This window comes from Cygnus olor, chromosome 1 (assembly GCF_009769625.2).
Source record: "Cygnus olor isolate bCygOlo1 chromosome 1, bCygOlo1.pri.v2, whole genome shotgun sequence".
NCBI classification, from domain to species: Eukaryota; Metazoa; Chordata; class Aves; order Anseriformes; family Anatidae; genus Cygnus; species Cygnus olor.
This window is the reverse complement of record NC_049169.1, coordinates 206,012,398-206,033,668: the sequence shown is the minus strand read 5'-3', so window position 1 is coordinate 206,033,668 and position 21,271 is coordinate 206,012,398. Positions and strand designations below refer to the sequence as shown.

The 21,271-nt window shown below is 47.1% G+C and overlaps 1 protein-coding gene across 1 annotated transcript in view; it reads left to right on the top strand.

Annotated features, from left to right (window-relative positions):
* The window catches only part of MYO7A (myosin VIIA), a 94,226-nt gene that overhangs the window by 19,011 nt on the left and 53,944 nt on the right, over positions 1-21,271 (top strand). Inside the window, 3 exon segments of the mRNA XM_040544483.1 lie at positions 15,657-15,770; positions 17,084-17,236; positions 20,435-20,452. Of these exon segments, the coding sequence (XP_040400417.1) occupies positions 15,657-15,770; positions 17,084-17,236; positions 20,435-20,452 (285 nt within the window).

Here is a 21,271-nt window from a genome sequence, read left to right as displayed (position 1 = left end):
GGTATTTATTGCCCAGTTGTTAGCAGATATGGGCTCGTTCTCAGGTTTCTTTGCATTCTTTACCCCATCTAAAGGTCTAGTGTGAGTGAGATTTGAACTACTTTTGCCCTTTGTGGTCCAAAGAGCTGCTGTTTATTGTGACATTTAATTGCAGCTAGCAGCAGTATTTTTCCTCCTATAGTTTTGCTCGAAGATTTTAGAGATCCATCTGTGCCGTTCCTGATCAGTATGACTTTGCAGAGAGCTTTCCCTCTGTCTTTTTTTTCTTTAATTCTTGAATGTACACAGCATTCACACAATCCTTCCCTCCCACCCCTTTTCCCTTGAAAATTTTCACAAGACCTCGAGTGGCTGGTGGTGTCAGGCAGCTGCGGGTCCCTGTGGTGCCAGCCCTGCTCCAGCAGGGCCACCCCGAGCAGGGGGCCCAGCCCCACGTCCAGGCGGCTGCTGGAGATCCCCAAGGAGGAGCCCCCAGCCCCTCTCTGGGCAGCCTGTGCCAGGGCTCCGGCAACTGCTAGTAAAGGCAGATAGATCAGCATGGAGCTTTTGGCTCCTATAGCTTGTTTTTCCTGCTTTTGCCCAGCTATAACTCTGGATTTTTGGTTTTTTAACGTCTCCCTTAGAGGTTGGCTCTGGACAGCTCAGTGTGGAGGGCAGTGCACGGCTCTGAGCAAGAAAAAGGCAACAGACAGAGCCCCTACCCTGTTCTCTGTGCCTTCCACTCAGTAATTCAGAAGAAAAGCCAATATTGTTCCCCAGCAGGGGCCCGCAGGGAGCCAAACTTATCAGCTTTAGTCACTAGCAAATTACTGATGGCAAGTTCATTTCCATGCACAAAGAAAGGGAAGGAATAAAAGGAGGGCTTCCCAAATTCCTGTCCTGGCAGCCTGACAAGTTCGTTTGGCTCTGCAGCACAGTAGCAGCTCATTCCTGCATGTTCTGTCTTTTATTTAAAGAAGAGACGGAGCTGAGACCAGGAGGGTGCACTGGCCTGGAGCACGGATGTCCTGGTGAGCAGCACATCTCCTCTCCTCAGTGAGGGGTTTGCCAAGGCCACCACGGTCCCAATGGCAAGGGGCAAACACCTGCTGCTTGCCACATGCCTACTCTTGGTGTTTCAGGCAGAGAGGTAGAATTAGGAGTGAAAAGAAACAGCAGAGACCTAGCACAACCAGGTAAATGAAAGAAATGAAGTTCCTGATGGGTCAAGCACGGTGGAAAGGTCTCCTGCTATAAAGCTCTAGTTCAGCTTGACACCAGGGGGACAGACATGTAAGGAAGGTGTCTCCAACTAGTCTGAAGCTTTCCAGGAGCAAAAGCTTGGTCAGAAACCTCAGCTCTGTTCGCCTGGCTCAGCAGTGCTGCCTGTGGGGTTGTTCCTGGGGGCAATGCCAAAACCTCGCAGTTTCTCTGCAACTATCCATCCTGCCAAGTCGGTGCCACCTCTGTCAGTTCTTTGAGCATAAAACCCAGAACTGGGCCTTAAATGCACAAAACAGAGGAATCTCAACACCACGAAGGCCTCTGAGAGGATCCCTTTACATTAATATTTAAGTGTTTGAATATGTTCGGTCCAAAGTCCCATTTTGGCTGTGGGAGTTGATTTAGATAAGGCTGAAAGCCAACTTGAAAGGAATGAAGCCAAACATCTAATGTTTCCTTTGGAATCTGCTTCCTGAGCCTTCCCCTTTTCCAGTCTGGCCAGGGTTACCTTTGGAGGGCAGCTAATGTTCCCCTGATAATTTCTAACAGTCTATAGATCCCTTGGGGGAGGACAAGCGCCTTGCCTGACACATGAAGATGGAGCTGGAGACCGCTTTCGAGCTCTGGAGAGCGATGCAATGAATCTAGGGCAGCTTGGGGCATGGGCTGACAGCAGTGGGGAAACTGGCAATCCAGACCTTCTATCCACAACCCAACACTATTCTAGCTTTAAACCCCACAAAACAAGCCCTACGTGAACAACGCTGTCCTTGACATAGAAAACTATATTTTGTGAAAGCATTTGTGGCTTCCTGGCAGATACCTGTTATAGTGCCAGCATCAGCTTTTGGCTAAAATTGCCCTTTTCCCTTCTTGCCATTTCTCCAGTGGTGATAGAGAGCAGTCACTTTCCCTCCCAGCCTTGGGATTGACTGAAATCCTCCAAAATCTTTCTTTTTTTTTTTTTTTTAAACTCGTAAAACAAACTCCCAGCCCTCCTGTGACAGTGGCAGCTCTTTCTGCACCTTCCCCAGTTTAGTTAATACTTTCCAACACTAGAATTGCACACAGCACTGCAGATGAAAGGGATCTGTGCAGTTCATTAATGAGCAAGAACAGATTTTCTGATCGAGAGCATTCACAGAGACTGTGTGTGACACTCCAGGAGATGATTCTCCTTCCTGGAAGTAAGAATAGCAGAGGGATTTTGAAATCCCTCAGTCCATTCACAAACATCTCTCAGCTGGGCTCTGCGAGCGCTATTTGCACTGGGAGCTGACACACATTTTTCTGGCCCTGGGTGATATCGGATAACACGCATTCAGCCTCGAATCTCTAAGTGATTCATTGTGCCATATTTTTTGATAGCAAGAAGGGGCGGGGGGGGAAAACAAACGTTATTGTAGGTCTTCTCAGGGCTGATCTGTAATCATGTTATTATAAAAAGCAAAGTGTAAGCCCACTGTTTGGATTCCTTTTCTCATAAACACTGAATAATTTAAGTCTTTGCCCATTTATGCCTTGTATCTGTCTGATCTATGAGTCTGAGGCTTCCCTGGATAGCTGTAATGCAGCAATGAAAAGTCCGGCACAAGCCAACCAAAGGGCACATTTGCATATAGATTGAAACATGAATCATTGGGAGCCATTCATTAGTTGCTGTGCTCAAGACATTTGGCATTTTAACAGCTCTCTGCATCAAATCCTTTCCATCAGATTTATGGGACAATTAAAGCACCCGGGTAGCTGTGTGCAGAAAATGAAGCTGCAGGCTAGGGAGATGCTCTCGCAGCGCTATGGCTGCGGAATATAAATTACAGGATGTCAAATAAAGGTACAGCAAACAGTCTCAGTCCTGGTGTGGAGATACCCAGCCTCCGAGAGCCTGTCTGAACGTACTCCTTCCTGCTTCTTGATTACTCAGACAAGCTCCCAGCATCCATTTTTCCCAAAGTGTAAGCACTGGAAACCTTATTCTGTTTGATCTCAAGGCAAGGAAAGCTTGGAGGGAGAGCTGTTATGTCTGTGGGTGAGCTCACTTTTGCTTTTTCAAGAGGGAATAGCAAAATACCCAGCTGATGGGACCTTCGTTTGAGGGCGTAGGAAATTGTGAAGCACCCCATAACAAAATTTATCCTGAGTTAATCTTGGGAGCTTAGGTTTCCCCAGGGAAAATCTACATCCCAGGGACAGCTCTTGCAAGACATCTTGTCATGCTTGATGGTAACTTCTCTGTGTCTGTCAGAGTCCCTAAAGATGTCACTTAACTTGCTGAGACACAAAGTCTGAAGCAAGAAGAGATAAATTCATCTCCTTTAAGTCACCTCTTTCTTTTAAGCCTTCCAATTCATCACAGCCTGACTCTGAAGAAGTCTCACTGTTTGTATAAGCTTTCCATAAAAAAAAAAAACCACCCTGTAATGAATCTTGAACCTCGTGTGGCTGTGGGGCATCAGCCGGCATGGTGGGACAGGAGGCCGGAAATCCTTCATTTCCCCTTACCCCACAGGTAGGGATCAATGTGAGGGTTGATTTCCCTCAGTCCTCATTCCAACCCTTGAGGCTCTGATTCCTGTTCATGATGGGAAGAAGCATCTTCATCCCGGTAGTGCCAACAGAGCAGAGTAAGGGGCTCCCATCCCCATCTCATCCCCATCTCATCCCCATCCCATACTCATCCCATCCCCATCCCGTCCCCATCCTCTCCCCATCCCATCCCCATCCCATCCCCATCCCCATCCCCATCCCATCCCCATCTCATCCCCATCCCATACTCATCCCATCCCCATCCCGTCCCCATCCTCTCCCCATCCCATCCCCATCCCAACCCCATCCCCATCCCCATCTCATCCCCATCTCATCCCCATCCCATACTCATCCCATCCCCATCCCGTCCCCATCCTCTCCCCATCCCATCCCCACATCCCCATCCCCATCCCCATCCCATCCCCATCTCATCTCCATCCCACTCCTGTCCCTACACACTCCTATAATTTTTAACTCAGATGAGTTCTCCGGTGAGATATAGGGACTGGAAATCAGAGGGATCTGGGGAAAGGGAAGACATTTAAGCCTACAAGGCTGCTGTAGGAAATGTTTGTGATATGGCAGCCCTGATGGGGCATGGGACCGTCCTTTCCATATGTTTCTGGTACGAATGGCTGCGTGTCAGACAGGCGGTTCTCCCTGCTCAGCCTTCCTCTTCATCAAATTCCTCTTGCACAATTCAAAAGCATTCAGCAGCAAGGCATCAGAAAACAAACCCTCGATATTTCATGGGTTTGGGGTCAGAGACACTTGAGTGATGCTGATGTACTCTAGTGAAAGATTTGGCTGTCCCAGTGTAAAATTCATTCCTTTTTCAAGCAGCAGCAGCAGTGTTTGTTAGCACAGTGTAGATTTCCAGCAGTTTTCATTAAAAAAGGAGACAGCCAAGGCCTGGCTTTCCTGCAGTCAGATTCAAGAAGCTGTGCACAGCTCCTGGGCCCAGGGGAAGGAAAGCAATAACAGACCTTTTCACTAGCACAAGCTGAAAAACGGAATTTCTTTCTCAGAAGAAAGTTGAGATGGGAGCACAGGGAATGTCTACTGAGGTGTCATGGTATAGGCAACAAATACAATATTTTACTGGATTTAAAAGTTGACTTTGAAGACAGAGATCCAATGAGTTTATCAAAATCATACGTTCCAATCAAGTCACATTATTGCGATGGAGGGGAATTGCCTTTTCCTTGTTGACCCTGTCTACGTATGAGTTTTGAAGACATGACAAGGTGATACCACGGATCAGTCCTCCTCGCCTTTCTGTCCCAAACCACCCTTGCTGCTGTCGGCAGGAGGGAGGTGGCAGTGGCAGAGGAATGCTGCTGCTTTCTTGCCCTGGGGAAAGGTCAATCTTAAAAGCTTACGAGGATTTCACCCTCCATTAGGCAATTTCATGAAAGGAGAAAACTTCACCAGCTACGTATTTCGAGCACTTCTTTTTCTGAACAGAAATTTCCTGAGTTACAGTGTGCAGAAATTGGGAACACAGAGAAACTGGCCATACTCGTTCAGTACAATATAGGGTATTCTGCCTCCAAAACCAACTGCTGGTGAACATCGAGGGACAAGTCAGTGTATGGAGTAATTTCCTCCCAGCATTTTCCTATCCTTCAGCTGATTTTCTGGCCTCCAACTACAACATTTCAGCTTGGAGGTTTTCCCCGGTGTGATTTATCTGGTCAGTAGTGCCCAACACAACACCTTTCCGATTACTTCTCCGGTTTCCCTGAACCCTATAAAAACTCCTTACTTCTCCAGGTGCCCTATTCACCTCCATTGCTTCGTGCTGAACCTAATTCATATTCATTTCCTACTCCCAATTCCTAATTAATTCAGTAGCCCCTTATTCTTGTACTGGAAAAGTGTTTTAAAGAAGTATATCTATAGGCTTGCCCACATCTTACACTCTGCCCTAGGTTTCCACATGGGCCACTGGTGAAGACAAGATGGACCCTCGATGGACACTGAGATGCTTTAGCCTTGCACAGACATTTTCACGTCCTACCTAAAGCAATTGCTGAAAACACGTCTCCCTCCCCACTGTTTAACCAAGAAGCAGGTGCCCTCCATCCTTTCACCAGAGTCACTTTATAGAGCCTGACAGAAGAAGATGTTGGCTTATTTTCTGCTGGAGAAGAAAGAGACAAGTGCTGCTTGGCTTTAAGACAGGGAAAGTGCCTGTGTGGGGCAGAGCCCTGCCAGGGATTTGCACACCACCGCTCCGAAGCCTTTTGTGCAGTCAGCGTGAATGCAACGGGAGCAATTTATGTCTATCTCCTAGCACCCAGCCAGCCATTTTATTGCCAAAAAACACCGCTGGCCAGTGGCTCTTAAGGTCACACGCTGCATTTTCACGATCTGCAAATCACTTTGTAAAGGCGTTTTACTGCCCCTTAGCCCCATAAAAATCGCTGTATTCAGTGCGAGGCAGCCCTTTCCCATTAACTAGATGCTTGCAGTTAAACAACATTTGCATCCAGAAAAAGGCAACGGAGGCAGTAACCGTATTTACACAATGATTTTCTGTCAGCCTGTTCCTTACAGAAACACAGGTGTAACGAATCTATGCAATAATACTCTTGTGGTCTCAAAATTAAGGCTATGCAGCAATCCCAGAGTATCTCAAAACAAGTATAAAATCTATGAGCATTTTTTACATTAATTAATTTCCCTTTACGTGATGTAGGGTTTTACTTGAGCACCAATTAGCTGACCGTTGCTGGTCCAGAACATCTAGGTACCATGCAAACCCACGAAAGAACGGAAAGTTTGGTTCCCAGGCTAACATCTAACACAATTCATTTGTAATGCAACCTTTTTGTTGTAAACTGGATGAAGAGTGAGACAAAATCCCTTTGGAGTCAACATCCCTCATGCAGGCTCTGCAGCATATGCAGAATGGACTGTCCTTGTAAGAAAATACTCATGAGGAAAATAAGAAGCTCTAAGAATACAGGAATTAGTTTCTGTCCCAAAAGCATGCAGGCCTCATTTCTTTTATGGCTTTATTCTTCCAGCTGCCAGAGTTAGGACAACATCAATAATGTGTAATCCCCTTGGCCATCTTATCAACCGCCATGTCTTGATAATTTCATGTATTGAAATAGGTCTATTTTTTTTTTCAGGCTGTGGCTATTACTTTGTTTTTAACAGCTGGTGATTATCTGGGGGGACTTGGATTTTGAAGCAGGTTTCTGGGTCTGCGAGTGCACAAAAAGGACTGATGTTGCTTCTCATTACTCTCTGAAACCCAAATCTTTTTGCTATGTGCCCAGTGAAATATAATGGATTAGCTGCAAACCCACAGGTTGAAGGCACCCACATCTGTACATGTCCTGGTCCAACAAAGCAAGGATTTTGGTTAAATCTGCCAACTGCATCTCTGACTGTGAATAGTGATGATTGTTCCTACCTCTATCATTTTACACTAGCCTACAACTCCACTCTTCCTCTGCTTGCAGCCTCTAGGTTAGGGTTTGTCTAGCTGGACTTGCTGACTCCTTCCTTTATAAAAGCAATTCCTTCAGAGCTGTGAGCAACCGGGTTGTACTCTGGGTTTCCTACCTTCAGCCAGAATATTTTTACATGGTGGTGGTGGTGTGAAATTCGGGATTAAAATACGCACTCTGCCCTTCTTCATTCTGCTTCAGTTAGGGTACTACTAGCATGAAAGCTGAATTGAAACTCATGGAGAAATCATCAGAAACCGACTTCCTGATGCACTTGGCAGTTCCAGAGAGTTACAGCAGATGGGGCTGGTATTGTGCTGTCGGGAACCCATGGAGCAGATGTGAGGTCCCTCGGGTCTCCAGGGACCCATGGGTGGCAACTGGGAAGCTTTCCAGCCACGGGGGTGGAGGAGCGCGAAGAGTCCAGGCTAGTGGCTTCAGCTACAAATCTGCTCTGCTTGCCCATTTTAAGGGTGACCTATAGAAGAATTCTGCAGCCCTTGCGTGGAGCCAAACCCAGAGCCTCCAAACCCATGAAGCCAGCAATGAAATGCAGATGATTTCGTTGGGTTTTAACAAATACTGGCAGGGTTTGTTCGGTTATCGCTTTCCTGATGACAGAAATGTCCGTGTGCTTCATGACCTCAAGATTTTCTTGAAGTCTGGGAGTATCTTTTCTCCTTTTGGAGAGAAGAAGACCACCATCCTCGAGGCTGGTACCTACAGGACAAAAACCAGTATCAAGACAGTCTGGATCACTAGCATTGCCAATTTTTATTTTTTCCATAACCCATTCACCTGCCATTCATTCCTCCCAGGAACTGGGCTTTCAAACACCCCCCTGGAGCAGTCCACATCTCTCTTAAGCAGTCACATCACAGACTCCCTCAGGATGCTATCGAATGAGCTGCAAAAAGCCTTGCCCCGGACCCCACACTCTGCTCAGTAACCAAGACAACCCTCAGTGCATAAGCAAAGGGAGCACGCAAAAAGGGCAGCGCTGCTCAGATCCAGCACAGCAAAAAGGGAAAAGCAGTGTTACTCCCCTTTCATTCAATATTTCCAAGGATGAGAGAAGCTATTTTAAATGATAGCGCTTGTCTAGACGTATCAGTGCCACTTTGGCTAATGTAGACCCTTAGCACAAACTCATTTCTGATGAGAAATCTGCATTTATACTAAGATAGATTAATCCCATCTGCAAAATAAATAAAATAACATAAAATAAATAAATAAAAAAAATAAAAAAGCATTTTACTAGGATTAAACACTTCTTTACACTATGTTCTGTTATTTCTGCTGTTTCTGTTTATGTAGGAATAGCTGTGCAGATTACCATAGTCCCATGTCTGTTCGGTACACAAGAACTAATTGCAGGCTGTGAGGTTGTGGAGAGGCAGGGAGGAGGGAAGGGGGAGCCTGGAGTAAAGAAACGAAGGTGAAATGAGCTCCCAGAGCATGAAAGATGAAGCTAATCAGCTGCCTCCACGTGCTGAAACTCTGAAAGGGGATTTGACAGGTTATGTGTGAAAAGTAAAAGAGATTTTAATCACAAAGGTTGGAAAAGTCCTGTTTTCTTTCCCCAGGAATGGAATCAGGTAAAACAACTGAATTTGTGTCATTGCTTTTTGGCTTCTTTGAACAGCCTTTCTGAGGCGGGATGGCAAACATCACTTTGAATTTACATTTCTGTGTCTGATCTTTTGTGGGTTTGGTGTTCCCCTTCCCAAATCATGTTCAGAGAAGGCGATGGCATTCCCTTAGTCCCATCTGCCTAAAGCTTACTGCAGAGAATGGCATGCATTTGAAGGAGAACATCCCAAATCCTTGCTTCTGTGTGGCTGAGGGCAAGGGGAGCATCAAGCCTCCTCTTGCAGCCCAGGGTGCTCCCAGCTGTACCCTCGGTTATCCAGGAGGATGGGGCTGACTTTTTGGAGGATCCAGATGGATTTGAGAGCTCCCAGTGCGGCACCAGTGCAAGCTCTCCAGTCCCAGGACCTGAAGGAGCAGCTCGTTGATTAATAGTGCCAAATTGCAAGCTCCCATCCTACAGAGCACCCCCTCAGACTGGCCAGGAGCACTTCACACTGGTTCCTCCTGATTTTATTCTTCTCATCTCCAGCCTTGCAGATTTGCATGCCTTACGATTGCTAGGCTATCTTCCTTTGGCCCCATTTCCCGTGCATTTGGGACAGGACCCATCTGGGGGGCTCAAAAGCTCAGTCTCCATTTCCTGTTCCACTTCTTATCAGATTTTGCAGCCACGTCCCCAGGCAGTGGCTGTCAGCTTTTTGTGCGAGCCTTCAGCACCCGGGGCCAACCTAATCTGCTTGCAACGTCAAGGGATTGGGGATTCTCTGCGTCGTCCACGCCTTTCAGGCAGATCTCCATCGGCTACAAGTCACGGATTAAATACTCCGTCCCCGTGTTTGTCTGCACGCCTAAAACCCACTACTGAGCCCAGAGGTCCTGAGCAGTCAACAACAAGCTCCTTGCCAAAAGCCAGGGATGAGCGCAGGAATCACCGAGAGCCCAGCCTCGTTGCATCCCTTGCACACCTAAATCCATCCTTTTTGCCCCTCAGCACCAAATGGGAAAAGGTTGGGACTGTTGCCACATTTGTGGGTTGTTTTTTTTCCCCTACTGTCAGTATTGAAGTTACAGGCTGAGCGAGCGGTGCATTGATTACTGAATTATTTAACGATTCCCCCTACATCTCTGCCTCGGCTTCAGAGAGCTCGTGTGTGCAGCATGTTACCTGGGCTGACAGCGGGTGCCTGATGTGCTGCAAGAAGCTGGGAAGAAAATATTATTTATTTATGAAAAAGCAGCAGCAAAATTATTAGGGTGACCAACTACCAGGAGTTCCCCTGAAGAGCAGCCCTCAGGACATTTCAGCATCCCTGTTAGGGATAGGAGTTATCATACCTAGCTTTGGACACACATAGGGTAGGCGTCTATCACCAAACTTCCCTCTTCACCCACCCCTTTAGGTGAGCATCATCTGACCTAGATTAAATACCTGCTTTATAGAGAGGTACCCATAGAAATGCTTCCTTTTTCCCTTGAATATAGCAGAGACCTGGATATATTGAACACATGCACTGGGCTGATGGAGTCCCACCTGACCTGTTTCACTGAAGAACAGCTTTTCAGTGACAGCTGCAAAATAGCCAGCTTGAGAACACTTCCTCAGCCCTGGCAGCACCTCGTGCACTTTCTTTGGGTCTGAGGAACAGGTGGGTGTAAAGAAACCCAAGCTCTTTTTAAATCAGGAGGTTCACCTGTTGTGTAGGGGGTTCTTGCAGGTGGTTTTCCCCTTTTTTTCCTCCAGCAGAGAGGTCCATGCCAGTGCAGCAGGACTTAATGAGAGCTCAGGTCTCAGCAGTGTCACAAAGCTGTCGCCAGTGTCACATCAATCCCTTAGGGTAAGGGTTAGGGTTAGGGTTAGGGTTAGGGTTAGGGTTAGGGTTAGGGTTAGGGTTAGGGTTAGGGTTAGGGTTAGGTGTGCATGACTCACGGCACAACAGGACCCCGCTCCCAGCTGAGCCTGCAGCTGCAGAGATCCAGCAAATCCTCAGTTTGTGTCCCAGCATGGCTCTTGGGGCTCGTACTTCCATCTCTGCAGTGAGGAGCTAACGTTACCCCGGGGAGCTGTAACCTAACCCGGACGGCACTGCTGCCAGGCTGCCAGCCAGCTAGTGCTTCCTTTTCCTCCTCTGCATCCCTCCCTTATCGTCCTAAGCATGTTTATTTGTTTCCCACATCAGGCATAGCACATCCTCTTAGAAAATATGTGCCAACAGGAGGCTTTGTGCTGTTGCTCTGCCCCCGATGCACGCAGAAGGGAGGCTGGTTTCCACTCCAGGTCCAGCAGGATGGGATTTCCCATCTCCAGGAGGCTGTGCAGATAACACCGTGCAAACACCACGCCCCTCTGTGGCTCTAACAAGCCCCTGGTAAACTCCTGCTATGGGGGAACGATGCAGAAAATGCCTGGTGGAAATGTGTGGGCTTCCAGCCCAAGGGAAAAGATGAGCACGCGCATGTAACGGGGCTGCCGAGACTGGATCTAGCCCTCCAGGCTCGCTTCCTGCTTTGCTCCAAGGGTAACCTTGGGCAAACCGTCTCACATCGCTGCTCCTTAGTTTACTCTTTGGCAGCACACGCTGCTGTGGAGCCTCAGAAATATGGTACAGGCAGTAGCTGAGCAGTAATTGCAATGCCTTGGTTGCTCTTTCTCTGTTCCGCTCACACGCTGCTGCAGTTTCAGCAGCGTGGCAGGGACCAAGAGCTCATCCTATGTGTTCCTTTATCTACATTTATTCAGCCTTTCCTCCCATACAGACCCCCCTCATTGATTATTGGCTTTGATCAGGCATCTGTCTTGCACTTGCTAGGTGAAAATGGAGTCATTTACAGCACGGTGTTTTCAGGTCATGCTGGAGGTTGACATCTCCCATGGGATTGTTCTATTCGATCCGTCTCCTCCCTGCATCACTATTACATCTCATGCAGAATTTTTCTTGCTCCTTCCTTTGGCAAGCTGTAGACACCCTTAATGTCTTCTTACCTGTGAGACTTGACCTACTCATCACATCAATTCACAGCTACAAAGATTAAGCCCCTTATTTCTTGGGGTTCCATAACATGGTGTAAACCCACGGAGTTGTTAATCCATCATCTGCCCCTCAGGCTGGGACTGCCTCCTTGGTGTCACTGCTGTCCACTGAATAGCAGAAGCAGCTTGGTTTGAGTTTGACACACATCATCTACAGTTGTTCTTGGTTATTGTATCTCATCAGGAAACCTACAAAGCCTTCCTTCCTCTAGAAAGCTTTCCACCAAAAATATGTCCTCTGCATCACGGACAAATGGCTCTGAAACCCTGGGGAATCAAGGCATCAGCAGAATTTCACAATAAAACAGGGATAAATGAGAATGCTGTGGAAAGCTTAGCAGCTGCACCGTTGTCTCAGCACGCATTGCTCTGGTCCATGCAAGTGATGCTGAGTTAGACTCAGCATTTCTGTGGACGATGCTGGGCCCCAGATTGAAAAGCGGGTCTGTAGAGCAGCCAGGTGTAGAGCCAGTGTTATCCCCGCGGTCCTCGCCTTCAGCACATTTTAGTCCCCAGCCCAGGTGCTCTTCTCACACATAGGCGCGGAGGCCGTGCTGCTCCGAACACCTTCCACTCAATTATTTAAAATTCAGCTGCTACGGATCTACTCAAGGTGATCAGTTTAAAGAAAATGCAGATGGCCTCTGGTTTTGAGTTCCCGCTGCGCTTTGGTTAATTTGGTATGTGAAGGTATTAGGTTAATTAAGTACCATGTGTTAAATGGGGACCGACTGCATTTGTGGATTAATAAGCACCCGAGCGTGCTCGGTGCCGGATGCCCTCAAGCTGGCAGCGGGTTTTTCATGAAGAAAGGAAGGTACTGGAGAGAAATCATGGGGGAATGAACAGGTTTTCTGCTAATCCTGCAGTCCTTCTTCCAGACCTGGTGCTTGCAGAGTCCTTCAGGTCCCCGACCAACTATCACCCCTCCCTGGAAGGACTGGGGGAACTGAAGAGAAGAGAAGCAAAGCTGTTGACTTTGCCTTGGGGCTCCCAGCCTTCAGCTAGAGTTCAGTGGAGGACCATGGCTGGTGCGTGGAAATTTTTCTGCTAGCGGATCTGTCCCAAGAGCCGTGCTGTGAATGAGGTCAGTGGGTGTCTCGCACCCAGCAGGCGTGTTGGACGTCTGAAGCAAACCAGCTGCAGCTCTCTGGCATCCATGGTGGGATACACGTAGAAGGAGAGGGGCAAACACCACTGCAAGACTTTGGAAATGTTAAAAAGGAAGAAGGTTGTCTTTGTGCAGCCGTGCCCTGAGGTGGTGGAAGACCAGGAGAGAGACCAGGGCAAATGGACACTGCTCCGCAACGTCAACCAGGCCCTGAAGCCCACGACGATTTTAGCGGTAAGATAGGGGGTCCCAGGCTATAAATGCGGCTGGGATCTTTTAAACCACTTTGAAATCCACCTCACTGTCTGGTGTGATCCTTGTGTTTCTTGTGCCAGCTTCTCTCACCTTCCTCCAGAGCCTTTCCAACCCCTCACCCTGAGCATTATCGCTCCCCCATGGTGCAACCTCGTTGTCTTTGCACTTGGAAGCTCCTCCTGAAGATCTTCTTCCAGAATTGAGATGATCTCTTTGTGCACCTCTCCTGGTGCCCCCTCTTCTTGCACCTCTGTTTGGCCGTCCTTGCCTTTAGGGTGTGAGGTCCTGACCACAGGATCTGCCCCAGAGCACTTGGAGGGTCTCTAGCACCTAGAAGCTGCTTTGAAGAGGAAGAGTTGGGCCATGTAGGTATTGTAAAGGGGTTGGTGGGATTCTCACTGCTCTGTTGTGTGTGATGGAAAACAAACAGGCCAGGCATGAGGAAGGTTATGCGACTTATGAGCCCATCCACTGGAGCTGGTAAATGCATGAATCACCCCGATTTGCCCTAAAATCCCCAGTATATTTGCTGTTATTTGGGCTGATCCAAAAGCGATTGCATCAGCAGAAGGAGTGTAACTGATTTCCATGGGCTTTATATGAAATTCATTAAAGTGGGGGAATGAAATATGTCAGCAGCCTTAATAGGTGATGTTAATTTTCAACCCAGCCAGGCCTTTCTGAGCTTACCAGCTTAGCCCATCCCATAAGACTTACTTTTTTTGTTTAATACTAGTTGCTTAAGTATTAGGAACTACATTTTAATTTGCTTAGAAAGAGCATTTTGAGGGAACTAGCATCCTGAGCATTAGGCAGGCAAAGCACAGGAGTTGTCCTAGGGGAAGTACAGAAGAAATTTACTTTGGGGATAGCAAATTTTTAAAAAAAGCAGCATTACAAGTTTTGTTTTCTTGATCTAGAGCCATTTTTACACAGCTACTGAAGTGTCAGAAGGGCTCTCCACTGAGTGGGGACTGAGCTCCCCACCCTTCTCTTGCTGACACCTTGATCAAGTTACCCACACTGTGCATGAATTTGCCCAGCTATGCAGGTAGGATAAGAGTACTGAGCACTCTGAAATATTTTCAGAGTCTTGGATCAAAGGAGCAGAGAAATAAATATTAATATAAGTTGATTAATAATGTATCTGCACATGACACTGCATTCATGTGGTTTTTTTTTTAATCCTTTTCCACCGAGTTATAGGATGTGAGATAAGACAGCTAATAAGAAAAATATCTCAATATTATATTTTTAATGAGTTGTGTGAAGATATTTATTACATCTCTGTAGCATGGCCTTCTGAGGAAAAGGGAACACAGACAAAAGCTCCTCAGCTACATGTAAGCAACATGACTTTGTTAATCAGCTGCCAAGTGTGGATTCTACCATAAAATGTCTGGGGACTCCTCTTGTGTAGCATTTCTCCATGTGTTGATCCCTGGGTATAGCCTTACATCCCTGTGACATTCACCAGTTAACATCTATCTGAAGTCCTAGGGAGTGGCGACTTGACAGATGTGTGCTTGACCATTTTTTTGTTGTTGTACATCTCCAATTCCCACTGCCCAGAGTGGGGCTGAAAGTTGTTCATCAGCCCCCGGGGTCAAACCAAATCCATAAATATTCTGTCCACGGAAAAGGTTGGTAGTGGCTACTCAAAGAGCTTATAAGAGTCCACATGCAGAGGGATCCTTCCTGCTGTTTGCTCTTCTTGTTTTTTGCAAAGATGCCTGATGATAATTTAACTAGGTAGCTCCTAATTGGAGTGCCTCGTCACATTGAGGTTAGGGGTGGGAAATAATTCTGCCTTGTTTCAGAAAATCCTGCTCAGGACTTTGGTTTTGGGTTATTTTTGGTTTTGCTCTTGGATTGAGGAACAAAAATATTCTTAAAAGCCTTTTTGCATTCCAGTAATTTAATACCCGCAGAGCTGATGAGCAGGACTGGCAGAGGTCTGTAGGATCACCAGTGACACGGAGTGGGTGGATAGGGGTTAACTGCTTGCTCTGTCTCCCAAAACAAAAACAAAGAGGTCTCAAATGAAAGAGGTGGCACATTTGAAACTCAAAAGGATACGGATTTTCATGCTATTTGTCACTAAACTCTTCCTTTGATTTTATGGATGCTAAAAGCTTGCAGGGCTTCAGGAAGCTACCGACCAACACACTCCCAGCAGATACAACCCACTGAGCAGCATCGCGTGCAAAGAGCCCGCCTCCAGAGGAAGGATCCCTACCTCTTCCATATTTACTCATCCCCTTTTAGCTGGGTAAAAAACAGCGCTGCTCCCACCCCGCTGCTCTGCCTCACAGGGCACGTTTGGGAAGAAGGGGTGGTGTGGTTTGTAAAGGAATTCACTTGACTTTTAGCAATGTTTTGGGTGGAAAACTTCAGCATCTTCTATCCCAAGGGACGCTGAGCCTTCTGCAGTGACACTTGACAGTTGTCACTGTCCTCTCTTTGGTTGCAGGGGGATTATGTGTGGATGGACCTCAAAACCGGTCGGGAATTCGATGTCCCCATTGGAGCGGTGGTTAAGTTGTGTGACTCCGGACAGATCCAAGTTGTGGACGACGAAGGCAATGTACGTACAAAGGGTTGCGGTTTTGCTTTTCAGCTCTATGTCTGGTGCATGCACAAGCCCCAGGTAGGATTAAAAGCATGATCTCAGGTGCTATTTGAAAGCAAAACTCGATTTGAATCTCATTAAAGATGATGGGATTCACTCCATTAATACCAGTGGATATTGGAACGGAGCCACAGCTTTGGAGACAGTCCCAGCTCTGAACCAAACTCCTGCCAAGGAAGACACAGGCTAAAAATAAAGTTAATAAAATAAAAATCAAAGTGTGGGGAGAGTTTACAAAGGCTGGGGAGTAGCAACCTACAACACCAAAAGGAGACAACACAACATTCCCATTCAAACACAGTTAACGGATCTAATTTTGCTCATTTCCAATATTTCCAGAAATAAGAGGAAGGATGCTCATGATGAAAGGGTCATGATGGCTTTAGAAATATCCTTAGAAATCAACTGTAAAGACGAGATAACGTTGTGTTCCTCCTTCTGTGGCTGTACTGGGAGTGAAATCGTGAGAAGCTTCTTGAGTGTAATGATGACAGAGCCTCCAAAACACATGTGGGTAGGGCTTTGAGAGAAACCACCTCCTCTGCTGTACCCAGTCCTTCCTGACCCCCTGCCAATACAGGACGTGCCCAAAGACAGTTTCTCCTTCAGTTTCCCACCTCTACCTCTGTAGTGATTGCTATTTTACAGGAACACTTGTATCGCAAGCAGAGGGTGAACTATGGAGGTTTCCCGTCCCTTATCATTCTTTATCCCACCTGAGGTAACTGTGAATGCTCTCTTTCCCTTCAAGAATGGTAGAGAGAAGCTTTGGTTCAGCCAGATCCTTGTGTCCAATTTGCAGTGGCTTTTGAATCCCTTTAGAAGTGACCCATCTAAATGGCATTCTGTCAATAAAATTGTAATTTACCACTCCTGTACACCTCTCTCTAGTTTTCTAAAACATCTTTTCTCTGCTTAGCAGTATTTTGTGGCAGAGGGTTAACCAGTGATGTGGAAATATAGTTGTGTGAAGGGACGAACAGACTGGTATTTGTTAAAAACTCCCCTGATGCACTGGACGCCTGCGCTGCCCTGGATTGTGTTCCTGCCAGGATGGCTAATGTCATGTGTCTCTTGCTGCTCCAGTAAACCAAAAACTGTTTTCCTTCTTCTGCTCTGAATCTTTCAAATGAAATGTCATGCCCTGGGGATAGGAGCTGTGGTCTGCGTGCTCTCCCATGTATGTTCTCCCACCTGGTCCTTCTGCCTGGGGCGGACCTTTCCTTTCTTCCCATGACCTATCTTTCTCTGCCCTCATCCTCTTCCAGGAGCACTGGATTTCCCCACAGAATGCCAGCCACATCAAGCCCATGCACCCCACCTCCATCCACGGGGTGGAGGACATGATCCGCCTGGGGGACCTGAACGAGGCGGGCATCCTCAGGAACCTGCTGATCCGCTACCGAGAGCATCTCATCTATGTGAGTGTCCTCCCCACATCCATCTCTTCCTCACCCCCAGCTCTCCTTAGCCCTGGGGAACCCATGGGGAGGGATCCCTGATTCAGATAAGTTGGGTTTCTAGGACCCAAATGGTGGAGGGCTTCTGCCCCAATGTGTTGTCCTCCTGTAGAGGAGAGGTTGCAAAGTTTGTGGATGCCCCAGTGCAAGCTGAAGACCCCATGCCATAAGAAAAGGGCAAAGTCCCTCCCACCTCCTTATGTAGCCCCTGCAGAAGTTTTTGGGACACACATCAAGTTTATGCACACACAATAAGCAGTTTAACCCAGGCCACGTGCAGGCTGTAGTAATCCTAAAGCCTTTGGTGACCACAAACTTGATGAGGACTTTCTGCGTTCTCCCACTGCACCATTAACTCATTCAGCCCAGGTGGGTGAAGGCAGCAATTGCTGGAGTTGCAAGGGATGGAGGAGGGATGAGGAGGTGCACAAAGGGATAACCAGGTACAGTGAAGTGAGCAGCTCACAGAACAGCTCCAAAACTCCCCATCTGTGTGTATACCCTGTCAGCTCTGGGATCCTGACAGCTGATCTTTGAGGACAGCAGTATCCCTCCTTAGACCAGCTCAGTCATGTCACATCCAGCAGACCCAGTGCAGCTTTTCCAACCCAGCCAGACATCCAGAAATCAAGGGTTTTACAGGGAGTCAGCCAGAAGTGAACCATTCTTCTGTGACAGCACCGCAAAGTCCATCTCCCAAACAGGGCACGAGTCAGCATTCACATCTTCATGCTGGTTTTATCAGCGTGCTGTAATATACGAGGTAGTCTGGTGCACGTTCTTGGGGCAGAACTGAAGAGTATGTGTGCTTACCACTAGCAAAGGTGCTTAAACAGCCTATGCAAATACGGAAAATTTGGTATTTTTTGAGCTCCTGCTGTGCCTTTGAAGGCTTTGGGGGATCTAACCATTAAAAGGCTCTAGAGATTACAAGATTTCAGGCCAGAGGGAATTGCAATACAGTCTGATCTACTAGACAGCATAAACTAACAGACCATATCCATTATTTTATATATCAAGTCTGCTTGTTCTGCTTGTTGTCCAGTGCCTTTTGAAAGGATGGTTTTGGTTTAGAGCTGGGCAGTGATGGAGAACCCATCACCCTGTTATAAAGGCTGTTCAAATGTCTGACCACCTCGCTCTGGCCCTGGCTCTACAAAATATATATTTTTCTTTCATGAGTGAATTTCAGATCTAGGGGAAGGGGACACAGCTGCTTAAAAGGCACCCCTAGATATCATAGAAAATGTTAGGTTAGAAGGGAAGTTGGGGTTGAGGACTACATTCCCACTTCCAGCTCAGCACATGTAGAGCTTCAAAGTTTGATGTAACGATCATGTGGATAACTAAATTCAGGCAATCTGAATGCCACCCAGGATATACGGATAACCAGTAATTTGCAGGTGATTGGCTTATTGAGTGAACTTGTATTTATCCATTGAGCTTTGCCCCTTTTTCTCTTGTTTGTGGGCACCCTGCGGCAACACCAAGTGGAGTCCCACAGCTCTCTCTTGCCCTGTGGGGAAGTTGGGCTCATGTTGGATATTTTTTCAGTGGTGTCCCTGTGTCTCTCCTGGGGGTCCCTGTGTCATCAGGCAAGTGTCTGTTGCCTCGCTAAGTGACGAGAGGTCCCCAGATAAGATTTCACGTGTGCAGTATCAGATTGCCCGCAGATAAAACTTCCTCCTTCACAAAGGCTCTGCCTCTGCGCTCTAAGCTATTCATGGGCCTCCAGGGGGATTATGAACACAAATGAACACTGGGCAGAGCATTGTTTCACAGAATCACCCTCTCTACAACTACCTGAAAGGAGGTTGTGGGGAGCTTGGGGTCAGCCTCTTCTCTTAGGTAACTAGTGATAGGACCAGAGGGAATGGCCTCAAGTTGTGCCAGGAGAGGTTCAGGTTGGAAATGAGGAGACATTTCTCTCAGCAAGAGCGGTCAGGTGTTGGGACGGGTTGCCCAGGGAGGTGGTGGAGTCCCCGTCCCTGGGGGGTGTTCAAGGAAAGGCTGGACGTGGTGCTTGGGGACATGGTTTGGTGGGTGACAGTGGTGGTAGGGGGGTGGTTGGACCAGATGATCTTGGAGGGTTTTTCCAACCTTCATGATTCTGTGATTCTATGAAATGCATCCTTGGAGAGAAGCGCCTCCAAACAGCTCGTTTTCACTCCCAAGACTTTTAGCAGCCAGTTCTTTACTAGATTCCTCTGTTACAAGCCATTCCTTGGGCCAACCAGCTCTGTGGGGTTAGCCACTTGCACTTGCATCAGAGAGGTCCTAGGTGCTGTGATTGCTCTGCACCACTAACGGCTTTGGGGGAGCAGCCCATGATCCTGGGCCCCACAGAGCACTTAATTCAATCTCAAAATCAGAATGACACTCTGTTGTGGTTTAGCCCGGCTGGCAGCTAAACACCACACAGCCGTTTGCTCACCCTCCCCCCTCCCTCTCTGGTATGGGGGAGAGAAACGGGAAAGTGAAGCCTGTGAGTTGAGATAAAGAGTTTATTAAGACAGGAAAATAATAATAACAATAATAATAATAATAATAATAATAATGATAATAGTTATCAGTGCTCTTCTCATCTTAATGCAAAACATAGCACCCTAACAGCTACTAGGAGGAAAATTAACTCTGTCCTAACTGAAACCAGGACACACTCTCGAAATGACATGGAGCACATAGCTTGATAAAGAGGCACAAAAAACATTCCTGTCTGCATGTGTGTTATTGGAGGATCAGGAACCCAACCTGAGGTCTCATCTTTTAAGAGTTGTGACAGTAGCAGGAGTAAACTTGTGCCAGGCATAATAAATATTGATGGTAATTTTGCAAAGCCAAGACACCATATGGATGCCATGTGTGTAGGGATACCCAGTCCAATGAGAAAGTGAGTTTTTTATCTGAGGTATAATTTATTCTGTCTTAAAGATGGTGATGCTCAGTGTGACTTTGCCTTCACTGCCTGATAGGATTGCTAAGCCTTAGGAGTGAAGGGTGACTTTTGCAGCAGGTCTTCTGTCTGTCTTGTTTCCTCATCCCTTTAGCTTTAAAGAGGGTGTGATTCTGCTCTAATAACACATTTATATATTTTATATATAAAATAATTTTATATAATATAACTTTCCTTTTTCTCCTCCCTCACGTTTTACTCGTAAGACAAACTGCGGTGGGAGGGTAAGTACTGACTCGTGGAGCTGTCACGGGTAATCACTGCCATGCCATCCACTGGATCACTTGTTTCTGTTCACCATCGTGGCATTCTCCTTTAATTTGCAATACCATTGCTGCTGCTTCATGAATGCATTGAGAGCACCATCCCATTTGCTGCGGAGCTTGGCCCTCGTGGTGAGGTTGTGACACCTTCCCAGAGCTGGAAAGTGTGGTCTTGGATGGTTAACGCCTTAAGTGCTTCTCAGTAATGACCTCAATGTGTAAGAAAGAAACTTCTGCATCAAAATGTGAAAAGCTTCAATGAGGGCTTGTTGTCCATGCCTTGGTTTTCATGCACTGGGAGAAACCATGCTGAATAGCAAGGGTATTTGGTGGGAGTTTGAACTTTGAGCAAGGTTAAGTCCCTTTATCTGGAGACCAAAGCAATGCCTGCTGCTGCTTTCTTGTTGCCAAAATGCAGTAATGTTTGGTAGAGCTTTAACCCCATAAAAATCCAGATGAAGTCAGCTACGGCACTGTGAATAGTGAGGGAAGCAGGCTCAGAAAGGATTTTGTTTGGGGCTACTTACAGTGTAGGTCACGCAGGCAGCAATGCATTTGCACCGAGATGCGGCTTCTGGTGTAAGTGGTCAGCAAAGCCTCTGCCTTTCGGTGCAGTTTGATTTTCCCAAGGCAGAGAGGCTTTGCTCTCACCCAGCAATAGAAACCAAAGAGACAGTATTTCCTTGGAGGCGCCCTTTGGCCCCTCGTCAGCAAAGCAGACAGAGTTTTGCATGCTGTCAGCTACGAGAAGTGGGCAAACTGTGAGTATTCATCAACTAG